The sequence below is a fragment of the Oncorhynchus tshawytscha genome, unplaced genomic scaffold (genome assembly GCF_018296145.1).
Source record: "Oncorhynchus tshawytscha isolate Ot180627B unplaced genomic scaffold, Otsh_v2.0 Un_contig_7074_pilon_pilon, whole genome shotgun sequence".
Classification (NCBI taxonomy): domain Eukaryota; kingdom Metazoa; phylum Chordata; class Actinopteri; order Salmoniformes; family Salmonidae; genus Oncorhynchus; species Oncorhynchus tshawytscha.
The window spans coordinates 9,194-24,434 of record NW_024608427.1 but is presented as its reverse complement, the minus strand read 5'-3'; the positions used below and the strand labels follow the sequence as shown (position 1 = coordinate 24,434).

The window sequence follows — 15,241 nt, the reverse complement described above, 5'->3', positions numbered from 1 at the left end:
AGAAACATCTCAATGCACGGTGAATGTAGGTCGGCCTACTGACTGTATGGGAACATAAATACACATAGAAACATCTCAATGCACGGTGAATGTAGGTCGGCCTACTGACTGTATGTGAACATAAATACACATAGAAACATCTCAATGCACGGTGAATGTAGGTCGGCCTACTGACTGTATGTGAACATAAATACACATAGAAACATCTCAATGCACGGTGAATGTAGGTCGGCCTACTGACTGTATGTGAACATAAATACACATAGAAACATCTCAATGCACGGTGAATGTAGGTCGGCCTACTGACTGTATGGGAACATAAATACACATAGAAACATCTCAATGCACAGTGAATGTAGGTCGGCCTACTGACTGTATGGGAACATAAATACACATAGAAACATCTCAATGCACGGTGAATGTAGGTCGGCCTACTGACTGTATGGGAACATAAATACACATAGAAACATCTCAATGCACGGTGAATGTAGGTCGGCCTACTGACTGTATGTGAACATAAATACATGAAGTACATTTCATCTGAATTGTTAATGCGAATTTTGTAAGCTATTTTTTTTTGCAGTGTGAGTGCATTGTTATTTTGAGATTCAATAAACATAGCCTTGATGAGTACTGTGCTAGCATGTGAAACAGAAGCCTCTGCTCTGATCTGGCTTTACTCTTTTTGAATAAGAGATTTCCCTCCTTGAATAAGTTGTCCAATACATCAGGTATTTGTCAGTGTTACAAGATACAATTACAGTGTCAATGGCAGGTTACCAGGGAGAGCGCTGGGTAGAACTGGGTTGTAGAGCACATATCTCAACCCAAACACTCATCAACACAGAGGTGGATACTGGGGCGGCAGGTAGCCTAGTGGTTAGTGGTTAGAGCAGGTAGCCTAGTGGTTAGAGCAGGTAGCCTAGTGGTTAGTGGTTAGAGCAGGTAGCCTAGTGGTTAGTGGTTAGAGCAGGTAGCCTAGTGGTTAGAGCAGGTAGCCTAGTGGTTAGTGGTTAGAGCAGGTAGCCTAGTGGTTAGTGGTTAGAGCAGGTAGCCTAGTGGTTAGTGGTTAGAGCAGGTAGCCTAGTGGTTAGAGCAGGTAGCCTAGTGGTTAGTGGTTAGAGCAGGTAGCCTAGTGGTTAGAGCAGGTAGCCTAGTGGTTAGAGCAGGTAGCCTAGTGGTTAGAGCAGGTAGCCTAGTGGTTAGAGCAGGTAGCCTAGTGATTAGAGCAGGTAGCCTAGTGGTTAGTGGTTAGAGCAGGTAGCCTAGTGGTTAGAGCAGGTAGCCTAGTGGTTAGAGCAGGTAGCCTAGTGGTTAGTGGTTAGAGCAGGTAGCCTAGTGGTTAGTGGTTAGAGCAGGTAGCCTAGTGGTTAGAGCAGGTAGCCTAGTGGTTAGTGGTTAGAGCAGGTAGCCTAGTGGTTAGAGCAGGTAGCCTAGTGGTTAGAGAAGGTAGCCTAGTGGTCAGAGCAGGAAGCCTAGTGGTTAGAGAAGGTAGCCTAGTGGTTAGAGCAGGTAGCCTAGTGGTTCGAGCCAGGTAGCCTAGTGGTTAGAGCAGGTAGCCTAGTGGTTAGTGGTTAGAGCAGGTAGCCTAGTGGTTAGAGCAGGTAGCCTAGTGGTTAGAGCAGGTAGCCTAGTGGTTAGAGCAGGTAGCCTAGTGGTTAGAGAAGGTAGCCTAGTGGTTAGAGAAGGTAGCCTAGTGATTAGAGCAGGTAGCCTAGTGGTTAGAGAAGGTAGCCTAGTGGTTAGAGCAGGTAGCCTAGTGGTTAGAGAAGGTAGCCTAGTGGTTAGAGCAGGTAGCCTAGTGGTTAGAGAAGGTAGCCTAGTGGTTAGAGCAGGTAGCCTAGTGGTTAGAGAAGGTAGCCTAGTGGTTAGAGAAGGTAGCCTAGTGGTTAGAGCAGGTAGCCTAGTGGTTAGAGAAGGTAGCCTAGTGGTTAGAGCAGGTAGCCTAGTGATTAGAGCAGGTAGCCTAATGGTTAGAGAAGGTAGCCTAGTGGTTAGAGCAGGTAGCCTAGTGGTTAGAGCCAGGTAGCCTAGTGGTTAGAGCAGGTAGCCTAGTGGTTAGTGGTTAGAGCAGGTAGCCTAGTGGTTAGAGCAGGTAGCCTAGTGGTTAGAGCAGGTAGCCTAGTGGTTAGAGCCAGGTAGCCTAGTGGTTAGAGCCAGGTAGCCTAGTGGTTAGACTAGGTAGCCTAGTGGTTAGAGCAGGTAGCCTAGTGGTTAGAGCCAGGTAGCCTAGTGGTTAGAGCAGGTAGCCTAGTGGTTAGAGCAGGTAGCCTAGTGGTTAGAGGCAGGTAGCCTAGTGGTTAGAGCAGGTAGCCTAGTGGTTAGAGGTAGCCAGTGGTTAGAGCCAGGTAGCCTAGTGGTTAGAGCCAGGTAGCCTAGTGGTTAGAGCCAGGTAGCCTAGTGGTTCGAGCAGGTAGCCTAGTGTTTCGAACAGGTAGACTAGTGGTTCGAGCAGGTAGCCTAGTGGTTAGAGAAGGTAGCCTAGTTTTTAGAGCAGGTAGCCTAGTGGTTAGAGCAGGTAGCCTAGTGGTTAGAGCAGGTAGCCTAGTGGTTAGAGAAAGTAGCCTAGTGGTTAGAGCAGGTAGCCTAGTGGTTAGAGCAGGTAGCCTAGTGGTTAGAGCAGGTTGCAGAGCACATATCTCAACCCAAACACTCATCAACACAGAGGTGGATACACGGGCGGCAGGTAGCCTAGTGGTTAGTGGTTAGAGCAGGTAGCCTAGTGGTTAGAGCATGTAGCCTAGTGGTTAGTGGTTAGAGCAGGTAGCCTAGTGGTTAGTGGTTAGAGCAGGTAGCCTAGTGGTTAGTGGTTAGAGCAGGTAGCCTAGTGGTTAGTGGTTAGAGCAGGTAGCCTAGTGGTTAGTGGTTAGAGCAGGTAGCCTAGTGGTTAGTGGTTAGAGCAAGTAGCCTAGTGGTTAGTGGTTAGAGCAGGTAGCCTAGTGGTTAGTGGTTAGAGCAGGTAGCCTAGTGGTTAGTGGTTAGAGCAGGTAGCCTAGTGGTTAGTGGTTAGAGCAGGTAGCCTAGTGGTTAGTGGTTAGAGCAGGTAGCCTAGTGGTTAGTGGTTAGAGCAGGTAGCCTAGTGGTTAGAGCAGGTAGCCTAGTGGTTAGAGCAGGTAGCCTAGTGGTTAGAGCAGGTAGCCTAGTGGTTAGAGCAGGTAGCCTAGTGGTTAGATCAGGTAGCCTAGTGGTTAGAGCAGGTAGTCTAGTGGTTAGAGCAGGTAGCCTAGTGGTTAGTGGTTAGAGCAGGTAGCCTAGTGGTTAGAGCAGGTAGCCTAGTGGTTAGAGCAGGTAGCCTAGTGGTTAGTGGTTAGAGCAGGTAGCCTAGTGGTTAGTGGTTAGAGCAGGTAGCCTAGTGGTTAGAGCAGGTAGCCTAGTGGTTAGTGGTTAGAGCAGGTAGCCTAGTGGTTAGAGCAGGTAGCCTAGTGGTTAGAGAAGGTAGCCTAGTGGTCAGAGCAGGAAGCCTAGTGGTTAGAGAAGGTAGCCTAGTGGTTAGAGCAGGTAGCCTAGTGGTTCGAGCCAGGTAGCCTAGTGGTTAGAGCAGGTAGCCTAGTGGTTAGTGGTTAGAGCAGGTAGCCTAGTGGTTAGAGCAGGTAGCCTAGTGGTTAGAGCAGGTAGCCTAGTGGTTAGAGAAGGTAGCCTAGTGGTTAGAGAAGGTAGCCTAGTGATTAGAGCAGGTAGCCTAGTGGTTAGAGAAGGTAGCCTAGTGGTTAGAGCAGGTAGCCTAGTGGTTAGAGAAGGTAGCCTAGTGGTTAGAGCAGGTAGCCTAGTGGTTAGAGAAGGTAGCCTAGTGGTTAGAGCAGGTAGCCTAGTGGTTAGAGAAGGTAGCCTAGTGGTTAGAGAAGGTAGCCTAGTGGTTAGAGCAGGTAGCCTAGTGGTTAGAGAAGGTAGCCTAGTGGTTAGAGCAGGTAGCCTAGTGATTAGAGCAGGTAGCCTAATGGTTAGAGAAGGTAGCCTAGTGGTTAGAGCAGGTAGCCTAGTGGTTAGAGCCAGGTAGCCTAGTGGTTAGAGCAGGTAGCCTAGTGGTTAGTGGTTGGAGCAGGTAGCCTAGTGGTTAGAGCAGGTAGCCTAGTGGTTAGAGCAGGTAGCCTAGTGGTTAGAGCAGGTAGCCTAGTGGTTAGAGCCAGGTAGCCTAGTGGTTAGAGCCAGGTAGCCTAGTGGTTAGACTAGGTAGCCTAGTGGTTAGAGCAGGTAGCCTAGTGGTTAGAGGCAGGTAGCCTAGTGGTTAGAGCCAGGTAGCCTAGTGGTTAGAGCAGGTAGCCTAGTGGTTAGAGCAGGTAGCCTAATGGCTAGAGAAGGTAGCCTAGTGGTTAGAGCAGGTAGCCTAGTGGTTAGTGTTTAGAGCAGGTAGCCTAGTGGTTAGAGCAGGTAGCCTAGTGGTTAGAGCAGGTAGCCTAGTGGTTAGAGCCGGTAGCCTAGTGGTTAGAGCCAGGTAGCCTAGTGGTTAGAGCCAGTTAGCCTAGTGGTTAGATCTAGGTAGCCTAGTGGTTAGAGCAGGTAGCCTAGTGGTTAGAGCAGGTAGCCTAGTGGTTAGAGGCAGGTAGCCTAGTGGTTAGAGCCAGGTAGCCTAGTGGTTAGAGCAGGTAGCCTAGTGGTTAGAGCAGGTAGCCTAGTGGTTAGAGGCAGGTAGCCTAGTGGTTAGAGCAGGTAGCCTAGTGGTTAGAGCCAGGTAGCCTAGTGGTTAGAGCCAGGTAGCCTAGTGGTTAGAGCCAGGTTAGCCTAGTGGTTCGAGCAGGTAGCCTAGTGTTTCGAACAGGTAGACTAGTGGTTCGAGCAGGTAGCCTAGTGGTTAGAGAAGGTAGCCTAGTTTTTAGAGCAGGTAGCCTAGTGGTTAGAGCAGGTAGCCTAGTGGTTAGAGCAGGTAGCCTAGTGGTTAGAGAAAGTAGCCTAGTGGTTAGAGCAGGTAGCCTAGTGGTTAGAGAAGGTAGCCTAGTGGTTAGAGCAGGTAGCCTAGTGGTTAGAGCAGGTTGCAGAGCACATATCTCAACCCAAACACTCATCAACACAGAGGTGGATACTGGGGCGGCAGGTAGCCTAGTGGTTAGTGGTTAGAGCAGGTAGCCTAGTGGTTAGAGCAGGTAGCCTAGTGGTTAGTGGTTAGAGCAGGTAGCCTAGTGGTTAGTGGTTAGAGCAGGTAGCCTAGTGGTTAGTGGTTAGAGCAGGTAGCCTAGTGGATAGTGGTTAGAGCAGGTAGCCTAGTGGTTAGTGGTTAGAGCAGGTAGCCTAGTGGTTAGTGGTTAGAGCAAGTAGCCTAGTGGTTAGTGGTTAGAGCAGGTAGCCTAGTGGTTAGAGCAGGTAGCCTAGTGGTTAGAGCAGGTAGCCTAGTGGTTAGAGCAGGTAGCCTAGTGGTTAGAGCAGGTAGCCTAGTGGTTAGAGCAGGTAGCCTAGTGGTTAGTGGTTAGAGCAGGTAGCCTAGTGGTTAGTGGTTAGAGCAGGTAGCCTAGTGGTTAGTGGTTAGAGCAGGTAGCCTAGTGGTTAGTGGTTAGAGCAGGTAGCCTAGTGGTTAGAGCAGGTAGCCTAGTGGTTAGTGGTTAGAGCAGGTAGCCTAGTGGTTAGAGCAGGTAGCCTAGTGGTTAGAGCAGGTAGCCTAGTGGTTAGAGCAGGTAGCCTAGTGGTTAGAGCAGGTAGCCTAGTGATTAGAGCAGGTAGCCTAGTGGTTAGTGGTTAGAGCAGGTAGCCTAGTGGTTAGAGCAGGTAGCCTAGTGGTTAGAGCAGGTAGCCTAGTGGTTAGTGGTTAGAGCAGGTAGCCTAGTGGTTAGTGGTTAGAGCAGGTAGCCTAGTGGTTAGAGCAGGTAGCCTAGTGGTTAGTGGTTAGAGCAGGTAGCCTAGTGGTTAGAGCAGGTAGCCTAGTGGTTAGAGAAGGTAGCCTAGTGGTCAGAGCAGGAAGCCTAGTGGTTAGAGAAGGTAGCCTAGTGGTTAGAGCAGGTAGCCTAGTGGTTCGAGCCAGGTAGCCTAGTGGTTAGAGCAGGTAGCCTAGTGGTTAGTGGTTAGAGCAGGTAGCCTAGTGGTTAGAGCAGGTAGCCTAGTGGTTAGAGCAGGTAGCCTAGTGGTTAGAGAAGGTAGCCTAGTGGTTAGAGAAGGTAGCCTAGTGATTAGAGCAGGTAGCCTAGTGGTTAGAGAAGGTAGCCTAGTGGTTAGAGCAGGTAGCCTAGTGGTTAGAGAAGGTAGCCTAGTGGTTAGAGCAGGTAGCCTAGTGGTTAGAGAAGGTAGCCTAGTGGTTAGAGCAGGTAGCCTAGTGGTTAGAGAAGGTAGCCTAGTGGTTAGAGAAGGTAGCCTAGTGGTTAGAGCAGGTAGCCTAGTGGTTAGAGAAGGTAGCCTAGTGGTTAGAGCAGGTAGCCTAGTGATTAGAGCAGGTAGCCTAATGGTTAGAGAAGGTAGCCTAGTGGTTAGAGCAGGTAGCCTAGTGGTTAGAGCCAGGTAGCCTAGTGGTTGGAGCAGGTAGCCTAGTGGTTAGTGGTTAGAGCAGGTAGCCTAGTGGTTAGAGCAGGTAGCCTAGTGGTTAGAGCAGGTAGCCTAGTGGTTAGAGCAGGTAGCCTAGTGGTTAGAGCCAGGTAGCCTAGTGGTTAGAGCCAGGTAGCCTAGTGGTTAGACTAGGTAGCCTAGTGGTTAGAGCAGGTAGCCTAGTGGTTAGAGGCAGGTAGCCTAGTGGTTAGAGCCAGGTAGCCTAGTGGTTAGAGCAGGTAGCCTAGTGGTTAGAGCAGGTAGCCTAATGGCTAGAGAAGGTAGCCTAGTGGTTAGAGCAGGTAGCCTAGTGGTTAGTGTTTAGAGCAGGTAGCCTAGTGGTTAGAGCAGGTAGCCTAGTGGTTAGAGCAGGTAGCCTAGTGGTTAGAGCCGGTAGCCTAGTGGTTAGAGCCAGGTAGCCTAGTGGTTAGAGCCAGTTAGCCTAGTGGTTAGATCTAGGTAGCCTAGTGGTTAGAGCAGGTAGCCTAGTGGTTAGAGCAGGTAGCCTAGTGGTTAGAGGCAGGTAGCCTAGTGGTTAGAGCCAGGTAGCCTAGTGGTTAGAGCAGGTAGCCTAGTGGTTAGAGCAGGTAGCCTAGTGGTTAGAGGCAGGTAGCCTAGTGGTTAGAGCAGGTAGCCTAGTGGTTAGAGCCAGGTAGCCTAGTGGTTAGAGCCAGGTAGCCTAGTGGTTAGAGCCAGGTAGCCTAGTGGTTCGAGCAGGTAGCCTAGTGTTTCGAACAGGTAGACTAGTGGTTCGAGCAGGTAGCCTAGTGGTTAGAGAAGGTAGCCTAGTTTTTAGAGCAGGTAGCCTAGTGGTTAGAGCAGGTAGCCTAGTGGTTAGAGCAGGTAGCCTAGTGGTTAGAGAAAGTAGCCTAGTGGTTAGAGCAGGTAGCCTAGTGGTTAGAGAAGGTAGCCTAGTGGTTAGAGCAGGTAGCCTAGTGGTTAGAGCAGGTTGCAGAGCACATATCTCAACCCAAACACTCATCAACACAGAGGTGGATACTGGGGCGGCAGGTAGCCTAGTGGTTAGTGGTTAGAGCAGGTAGCCTAGTGGTTAGAGCAGGTAGCCTAGTGGTTAGTGGTTAGAGCAGGTAGCCTAGTGGTTAGTGGTTAGAGCAGGTAGCCTAGTGGTTAGTGGTTAGAGCAGGTAGCCTAGTGGATAGTGGTTAGAGCAGGTAGCCTAGTGGTTAGTGGTTAGAGCAGGTAGCCTAGTGGTTAGTGGTTAGAGCAAGTAGCCTAGTGGTTAGTGGTTAGAGCAGGTAGCCTAGTGGTTAGAGCAGGTAGCCTAGTGGTTAGAGCAGGTAGCCTAGTGGTTAGAGCAGGTAGCCTAGTGGTTAGAGCAGGTAGCCTAGTGGTTAGAGCAGGTAGCCTAGTGGTTAGTGGTTAGAGCAGGTAGCCTAGTGGTTAGTGGTTAGAGCAGGTAGCCTAGTGGTTAGAGCAGGTAGCCTAGTGGTTAGAGCCAGCAGCAACACATGACAACACAGCATGGTAGCAACACAACATAACCTCCCTGACCAAGGCCCTTCTCCCCTGATTGCTCAGTTTGGCTGGGCGGCCAGCTCTAGGAAGAGTCTTGGTGGTTCCAAACTTCTTCCATTTGAGAATAATGGAGGCCACTGTGTTCTTGTAGACCTTCAATGCTGCAGCCATGTTTTGGTACCCTTCCCCAGATCAGTGCCTCGACACATCCTGTTTTGGGGCTATATGGACAATTCCTTCGACCTCATGTCTTGGTTTTTGCTCTGACATGCACTGTCAACTGTAGGACCTTATATAGACAGGTGTGTTTCTTTCCAAATCATGTCCAATCAATTGAATTTACTGCATGTGGATTCCAATCAAGTTATAGAAACATCTCAAGGATGATCAATGGAAACAGGATGCACCTGAGCTCAAATTCGATTCTCATAGCAAAGGGTCTGCATACTTATATAAATAAAAGGTATTTATGTTTTTAATACATTTCTATAAAACCTGTTTTCACTTTGTCATTATGGGGGTATTGTGATGTCATTATGGGGGTATTGTGATGTCATTATGGGGGTATTGTGATGTCATTATGGGGTATTGTGATGTCTTTATGGGGTATTGTGATGTCATTATGGGGTATTGTGATGTCAGTATGGGGTATTGTGATGTCAGTATGGGGGTATTGTGATGTCTTTATGGGGTATTGTGATGTCATTATGGGGTATTGTGATGTCATTATGGGGTATTGTGATGTCATTATGGGGTATTGTGATGTCATTATGGGGTATTGTGATGTCATTATGGGGTATTGTGATGTCAGTATGGGGTATTGTGATGTCAGTATGGGGTATTGTGATGTCTTTATGGGGTATTGTGATGTCATTATGGGGTATTGTGATGTCATTATGGGGTATTGTGATGTCAGTATGGGGTATTGTGATGTCAGTATGGGGGTATTGTGATGTCATTATGGGGTATTGTGATGTCATTATGGGGGTATTGTGTGTAGATTTTATGAAGACATTTTGTTATTAAACTGTAACAGAACAAAACGTGGTAAAAAGTCTGAAAACCTTCCAAATACGCTGTCTCTTCCTCTATCTGGTTTACTAGAACACACAGAAACACACCGTTTACCCAGATGTTGATGTTGAGGTGGTGCTGGAAAAGGATGAACACGGAGCTGAAACATTTTGAAACTTCTGTTTAAGGGTCGTGTTTCTGAGACGAGCCATTGAGAGCTGTCAGTCCGTCTGTCTAAAAACAGTAACACCTGACTATAAATAGCCACCAAGGGGGTTTCCTGTTGTGGCCCAACAGCACCAGTGATTGTGTAATCACTGCTACGCATTAAACATTAAGCAAGCGGCTGCAGAGAGTAGCAGAGCAACAGACCATAATACTGTAGCAAGAGGCACCTATCAAAGATCCAGTGATCAAGGAGAGATCAATCTGTTTCCATGGCGTCTGAGCAGCAAAGGGGTGATGAGCCCTCTCTCCCCAGGGAAGAGGCTGTGTGCCCGGGCTGTCAGGGAGCAGGGCCCCTGGTCCTGCCGTGTGGCCACAGCCTGTGTGAGGCCTGCCTGGGGCTGTGTGAGGGCGAGCTGGGCCAAGGGGGCTGTACGATCTGCTATGGCAGAGACCTGCTGGACTGCGTCCTGAAGAGACTGCTCGACTCCCTGTTCCAAGGGCAGCCGCGGCGGGCCAGGGATGGAGGGGTAGAGAACGGGGACAGGGAGCTGTGTCCTCTGCATGGGGAGAGGCTGACGTTGTATTGTGTGGAGGACAAGGAGATTGTGTGTGTGGCGTGTCAGAGCGAGGAGCACGACGACCACGAGTGTTGTCCCACGGAGGAGGCTGTGCACGACTGCAAGGTGAGAGTGCTGTGACTGACTACCTACACAGATACTCAGAGACGAAAGCGGAATTCAGAGTCCACAAACGCAGAGTTGCAATAGTTCAGTGGCCAATTGTGACATAACTACAACTGCTCCTCGGGGGAAACACAGTCCAGCCGCACACCATCCCAACACTCCCAACCAACACGGCTCCATGAATATAATCAGAATTCATGTAAAGATTACAGTTTTGAAAATATAGCTTGTCCAAAAGAAAAGTTGTCTCTTGGCACACCTTACCCCACCCCACGTATGAGGTAAGTTGAGCCCGGGACAGGGTAAGATACCACTACCTTGTTAAAAAACATGTCAATTTCTATTTCCCAAATCACAATCACTTTTTTTTTAAACAGCATTTTAAGCATCTTTGAACTCAGGCTTAACACCTAAGAAACAGTTTGTACTTTTTAAAACACTTTTAACATGGGCCAGGCCCTGTTGTTACCTCATATCCCAGAGATAATGCCAGAGATAATGCCAGAGATAATGCCTTGGATTATGCCTGGGAAGAAAACACTTCAATTTGCTCAAATTGTCATTGGCTCAACCATTGGCTCAATTTACCACAAGGAAAACATTTTGACTATATTAGTCCACACAGCTACAAGGATGCACTTTCATGCCAGGTTTAAGACCTCATATTGAAGCTGATAGAGACCCCAATTTATGTATAAAACAATCTTAATATGATCTACTTTGGTTTAGATACAAACATCATGAAACCACGGTTTTTGGACCTCTTTCTTATCACTTTTTCCACGTGGTTTATTCCTTCACAGACGCCATGAAATTATGACCTCTTTCTAAATATTTTGTAAAATTATACATTTTGTGTATGATTTCCTAGAAACAAGGTTGGCTCAACTTACCCCTTTGGCTCAACTTACCCCACTCTCCCCTACAGTACAACTGATCTGACGTGGTTGTTAGAAACCCTAACCGAGTGAGATGGAGATAATCTTTGGTTGATCACTGTCACACATATGTGTATGTTGACTCACCCCTGACCTCTCTCTAACCACTGACCTCTGACCCCAGAGGGAGCTGACGTCTGCCCTGAGACCTCTACAAGAGAAATTGGAGGCTCTGACCACTGTCAAGCAGACCTGTGAGGAGTCAGCTGAACACATCAAGGTTAGGAGGGGTCAGCTGAACACATCAAGGTTAGGAGGGGTCAGCTGAACACATCAAGGTTAGGAGGGGTCAGCTGAACACATCAAGGTTAGGAGGGGTCAGCTGAACACATCAAGGTTAGGAGGGGTCAGCTGAACACATCAAGGTTAGGAGGGGTCAGCTGAACACATCAAGGTTAGGAGGGGTCAGCTGAACACATCAAGGTTAGGAGGGGTCAGCTGAACACATCAAGGTTAGGAGGGGTCAGCTGAACACATCAAGGTTAGGAGGGGTCAGCTGAACACATCAAGGTTAGGAGGGGTCAGCTGAACACATCAAGGTTAGGGGGTCAGGGTTAGGAGGGGTCAGCTGAACACATCAAGGTTAGGAGGGGTCAGCTGAACACATCAAGGTTAGGAGGGGTCAGCTGAACACTGTCAAGGTTAGGAGGGGTCAGCTGAACACATCAAGGTTAGGAGGGTCAGCTGAACACATCAAGGTTAGGAGGGTCAGCTGAACACATCAAGGTTAGGAGGGGTCAGCTGAACACATCAAGGTTAGGAGGGGTCAGCTGAACACATCAAGGTTAGGAGGGGTCAGCTGAACACATCAAGGTTAGGAGGGGTCAGCTGAACACATCAAGGTTAGGAGGGGTCAGCTGAACACATCAAGGTTAGGAGGGGTCAGCTGAACACATCAAGGTTAGGAGGGGTCAGCTGAACACATCAAGGTTAGGAGGGGTCAGCTGAACACATCAAGGTTAGGAGGGGTCAGCTGAACACATCAAGGTTAGGAGGGGTCAGCTGAACACATCAAGGTTAGGAGGGATCAGCTGAACACATCAAGGTTAGGAGGGGTCAGCTGAACACATCAAGGTTAGGAGGGGTCAGCTGAACACATCAAGGTTAGGAGGGGTCAGCTGAACACATCAAGGTTAGGAGGGGTCAGCTGAACACATCAAGGTTAGGAGGGGTCAGCTGAACACATCAAGGTTAGGAGGGGTCAGCAGAACACATCAAGAAGGGGTACATCAAGGTTAGGAGGGGTCAGCTGAACACATCAAGGTTAGGAGGGGTCAGCTGAACACTGTCAAGGTTAGGAGGGGTCAGCTGAACACATCAAGGTTAGGAGGGTCAGCTGAACACATCAAGGTTAGGAGGGGATCAGCTGAACACATCAAGGTTAGGAGGGGTCAGCTGAACACATCAAGGTTAGGAGGGGTCAGCTGAACACATCAAGGTTAGGGGTCAGGGGTCAGCTGAACACATCAAGGTTAGGAGGGGTCAGCTGAACACATCAAGGTTAGGAGGGGTCAGCTGAACACATCAAGGTTAGGAGGGGTCAGCTGAACACATCAAGGTTAGGAGGGGTCAGCTGAACACATCAAGGCTAGGAGGGGTCAAAGGTGTCAGATCCATCCGATAGACAGAACGATGGATCATTTCTGGGTTTGACTAGTTCTGTGTCGTACCATTGATTAAATATACTCCCATCAGGACTGTGAAATGGTAACAGCACAATAACTGGGATGATGTTGAAACAATAGATTCAGTCAAAGTACATTATCAATATCATACAGTAGAAGTACATCAGACAGGAGATCCAGTCAAAGTACATTATCATTGATATCAGACAGGAGATCCAGTCGAAGTACATTATCATTGATATCAGACAGTAGATCCAGTCGAAGTACATTATCATTGATATCAGACAGTAGATCCAGTGGAATACATTATCATTGACATAATTTCCTGAGCTCCTAATCCCACTTGATAAACTGCTAAAGTATTGATAGAGATGAGGTCATTGGGATTCTGATATTCCCTCCATCTCCTGCAACTCCTCCTTTCATTCCTTCTTTTTCCCGTCGTCCCCTATCCCCGTTTACCCCTGCAGAGCCAGGCACAGCAGACCGAGCGCCTGGTCCAGCAGCAGTTTGAAAGCTGCACCGGTTCCTCCGAGACGAGGAAGCTGCTGTGATCTCTGCTCTGAAGGAAGAGGAGCAGGAGAAGACCCAAGGGATGAGGGACAGGATAGACAGAACAACAGACCAGATCAACTCTCTAGCTGAGGCCATTGAGGTGACGGTGGAGGCCATGGACACTGGTGATGACATAGCCTTCCTCAAGGTACGGACTCATCAGAGAACGAGACCATGGTATGAAAAGAGGTTGTAAATAAGGATATTATTGTTTGCCTTTCAAGTAAGACGTCATATTTTCCATTAGAACTTCAAGAGGACCTCTGAGAGGTGGGTGTTGCTCTATTCTTTTCCTTCATAGTTGTGCATCTTGTAATCTCAGCACCTATAACCTAATCTCACCTATAACCTAATCTCACCTATAACCTAATCTCATCTATAACCTAATCTCACCTATAACCTAATCTCACCTATAACCTAATCTCACCTATAACCTAATCTCACCTATAACCTAATCTCACCTATAACCTAATCTCACCTATAACCTAATCTCACCCATAACCTAATCTCACCTATAACCTAATCTCACCTCTAACCTAATCTCACCTCTAACCTAATCTCACCTCTAACCTAATCTCAGCACCTATAACCTAATCTCAGCACCTATAACCTAATCTCAGCACCTATAACCTAATCTCAGCACCTATAACCTAATCTCAGCACCTATAACCTAATCTCAGCACCTATAACCTAATCTCAGCACCTATAACCTAATCTCACCTATAACCTAATCTCACCTATAACCTAATCTCACCTACAACCTAATCTCACCTACAACCTAATCTCACCTACAACCTAATCTCACCTACAACCTAATCTCACCTACAACCTAATCTCACCTATAACCTAATCTCACCTATAACCTAATCCTACCGAAAACCAAATCTAATTTTGAACCTAATCTCAGCTACAACCAAATCTCACCTATAACCAAATTTCGCATGGGCTACCTCTGTCTGTCTGTCACAAGCGATTATACATTTTGTAAACCTGTTGACACATGAACCTTCTTCTGACAGGACTCAGGTGACAGTACAGGAGCCAGATGAGGTGACAGGAGCTCTGCTGGACGTGGCCAAACACCTGGGCTGTCTCAACTACAGAGTCTGGGAGAGGATGCAGGACTTCATTACATACAGTGAGTAGAGGGAGACCATAAGACCACAATACATGTGCAGATAATGTCTTTTGAGTACCGTAGGAATGATAACTCAATGTACTCTCTGTCTCAATCAATCATTCTCTCTCTCTCTCTCTCTCTCAATCAATCTCTCTCTCTCTCTCTCTCTCTGTCTCAATCAATCATTCTTTCTCTCTCTCTCTCTCTCTGTCTCAATCAATCATTCTCTCTCTCTGTCTCAATCAATCATTCTCTATCTCTCTCTCTGTCTCAATCAATCATTCTCTATCTCTCTCTCTGTCTCAATCAATCATTCTCTCTCTCTCTCTCTCTCTCTCTCTCTATCATTCTCTCTCTCTCTCTGTCTAAATCATTCTCTCTCTCTCTCTGTCTCAATCATTCCCTCCCTCCCTCCCTCCCTCCCTCCCTCCCCCTCCCTCCCTCCCTCCCCTCCCTCCCTCCCTCCCTCCCTCCCTCCCTCCCTCCCTCCCCTCACATTCAGCTCCTGTGACTCTGGACCCCAACACGGCTAATGTCTGCCTGTCTCTGTCTGATGATCTGACCAGCCTGCGGTACACAGAGGAGGAGGAGCGACTCCCTGACAACCCAGAGAGGTTCTGTTACTATGAGTGTGTCCTGGGTTCCGAGGGCTTCAACTCCGGACGACACACCTGGGACGTGGAGGTGGGCGTGAACAGCGAGTGGGCCGTGGGCGTGGCACGGGAGACGGTCTCGAGGAAGGAGTGGTTCCCCCCGAGCCCAGGTACCGTCTCTTGCCATTGTGCCATTGAGCAAGGCACATAATTTCAACAACTCTCTGTCCAGAGGCGCTGCTCTGTGGCTGACCCTGTGCCAATCGTTGTGAATGTGTGTAAGTGTGGCGGTTAAGTTCCGCAAAAAGAAACCTTTTCTCAAATGGACAATAAAGTATCTATTGGTTTGGCTGGAGTAGGCCGTCATTGTAAATAAGAATTTGTTCTTAACTGACTTGCCTAGTTAAATAAAGGTTAATAAATAAATAATATATATGTATAATCTATTCTATTCTATTCCATTCTATTATATTGCATTCTATTCTATTCTATTCATTGCATTCTATTCCATTCTATTCTATTGCATTCTATTCTATTCCATTCTATTCTATTGCATTCTATTCTATTCCATTCTATTCTATTGCATTCTATTCTATTCCATTCTATTCTATTGCATTCTATTCTATTGCAT

The 15,241-nt window shown here is 47.8% G+C and overlaps 2 protein-coding genes across 2 annotated transcripts; both read left to right on the top strand.

Annotated features, from left to right (window-relative positions):
• Nucleotides 1-9,203: 9,203 nt before the first annotated feature.
• LOC121843515 (tripartite motif-containing protein 34-like) lies at nt 9,204-12,896 on the top strand. Its single transcript, XM_042313144.1, has 3 exons — nt 9,204-9,779; nt 10,842-10,937; nt 12,813-12,896. Exons 1-3 carry the CDS (start codon nt 9,366-9,368, stop codon nt 12,894-12,896), a joined length of 594 nt encoding a protein of 197 aa, XP_042169078.1. The 5' UTR covers nt 9,204-9,365.
• Nucleotides 12,863-14,891, top strand: LOC121843516 (zinc-binding protein A33-like). Its single transcript, XM_042313146.1, has 4 exons — nt 12,863-13,045; nt 13,145-13,167; nt 13,917-14,035; nt 14,520-14,891. The coding sequence occupies exons 1-4, from the start codon at nt 12,938-12,940 to the stop codon at nt 14,819-14,821; spliced, it is 552 nt and encodes a 183-aa protein (XP_042169080.1). The 5' UTR covers nt 12,863-12,937; the 3' UTR covers nt 14,822-14,891.
• The last annotated feature ends 350 nt before the right edge of the window (nt 14,892-15,241 follow it).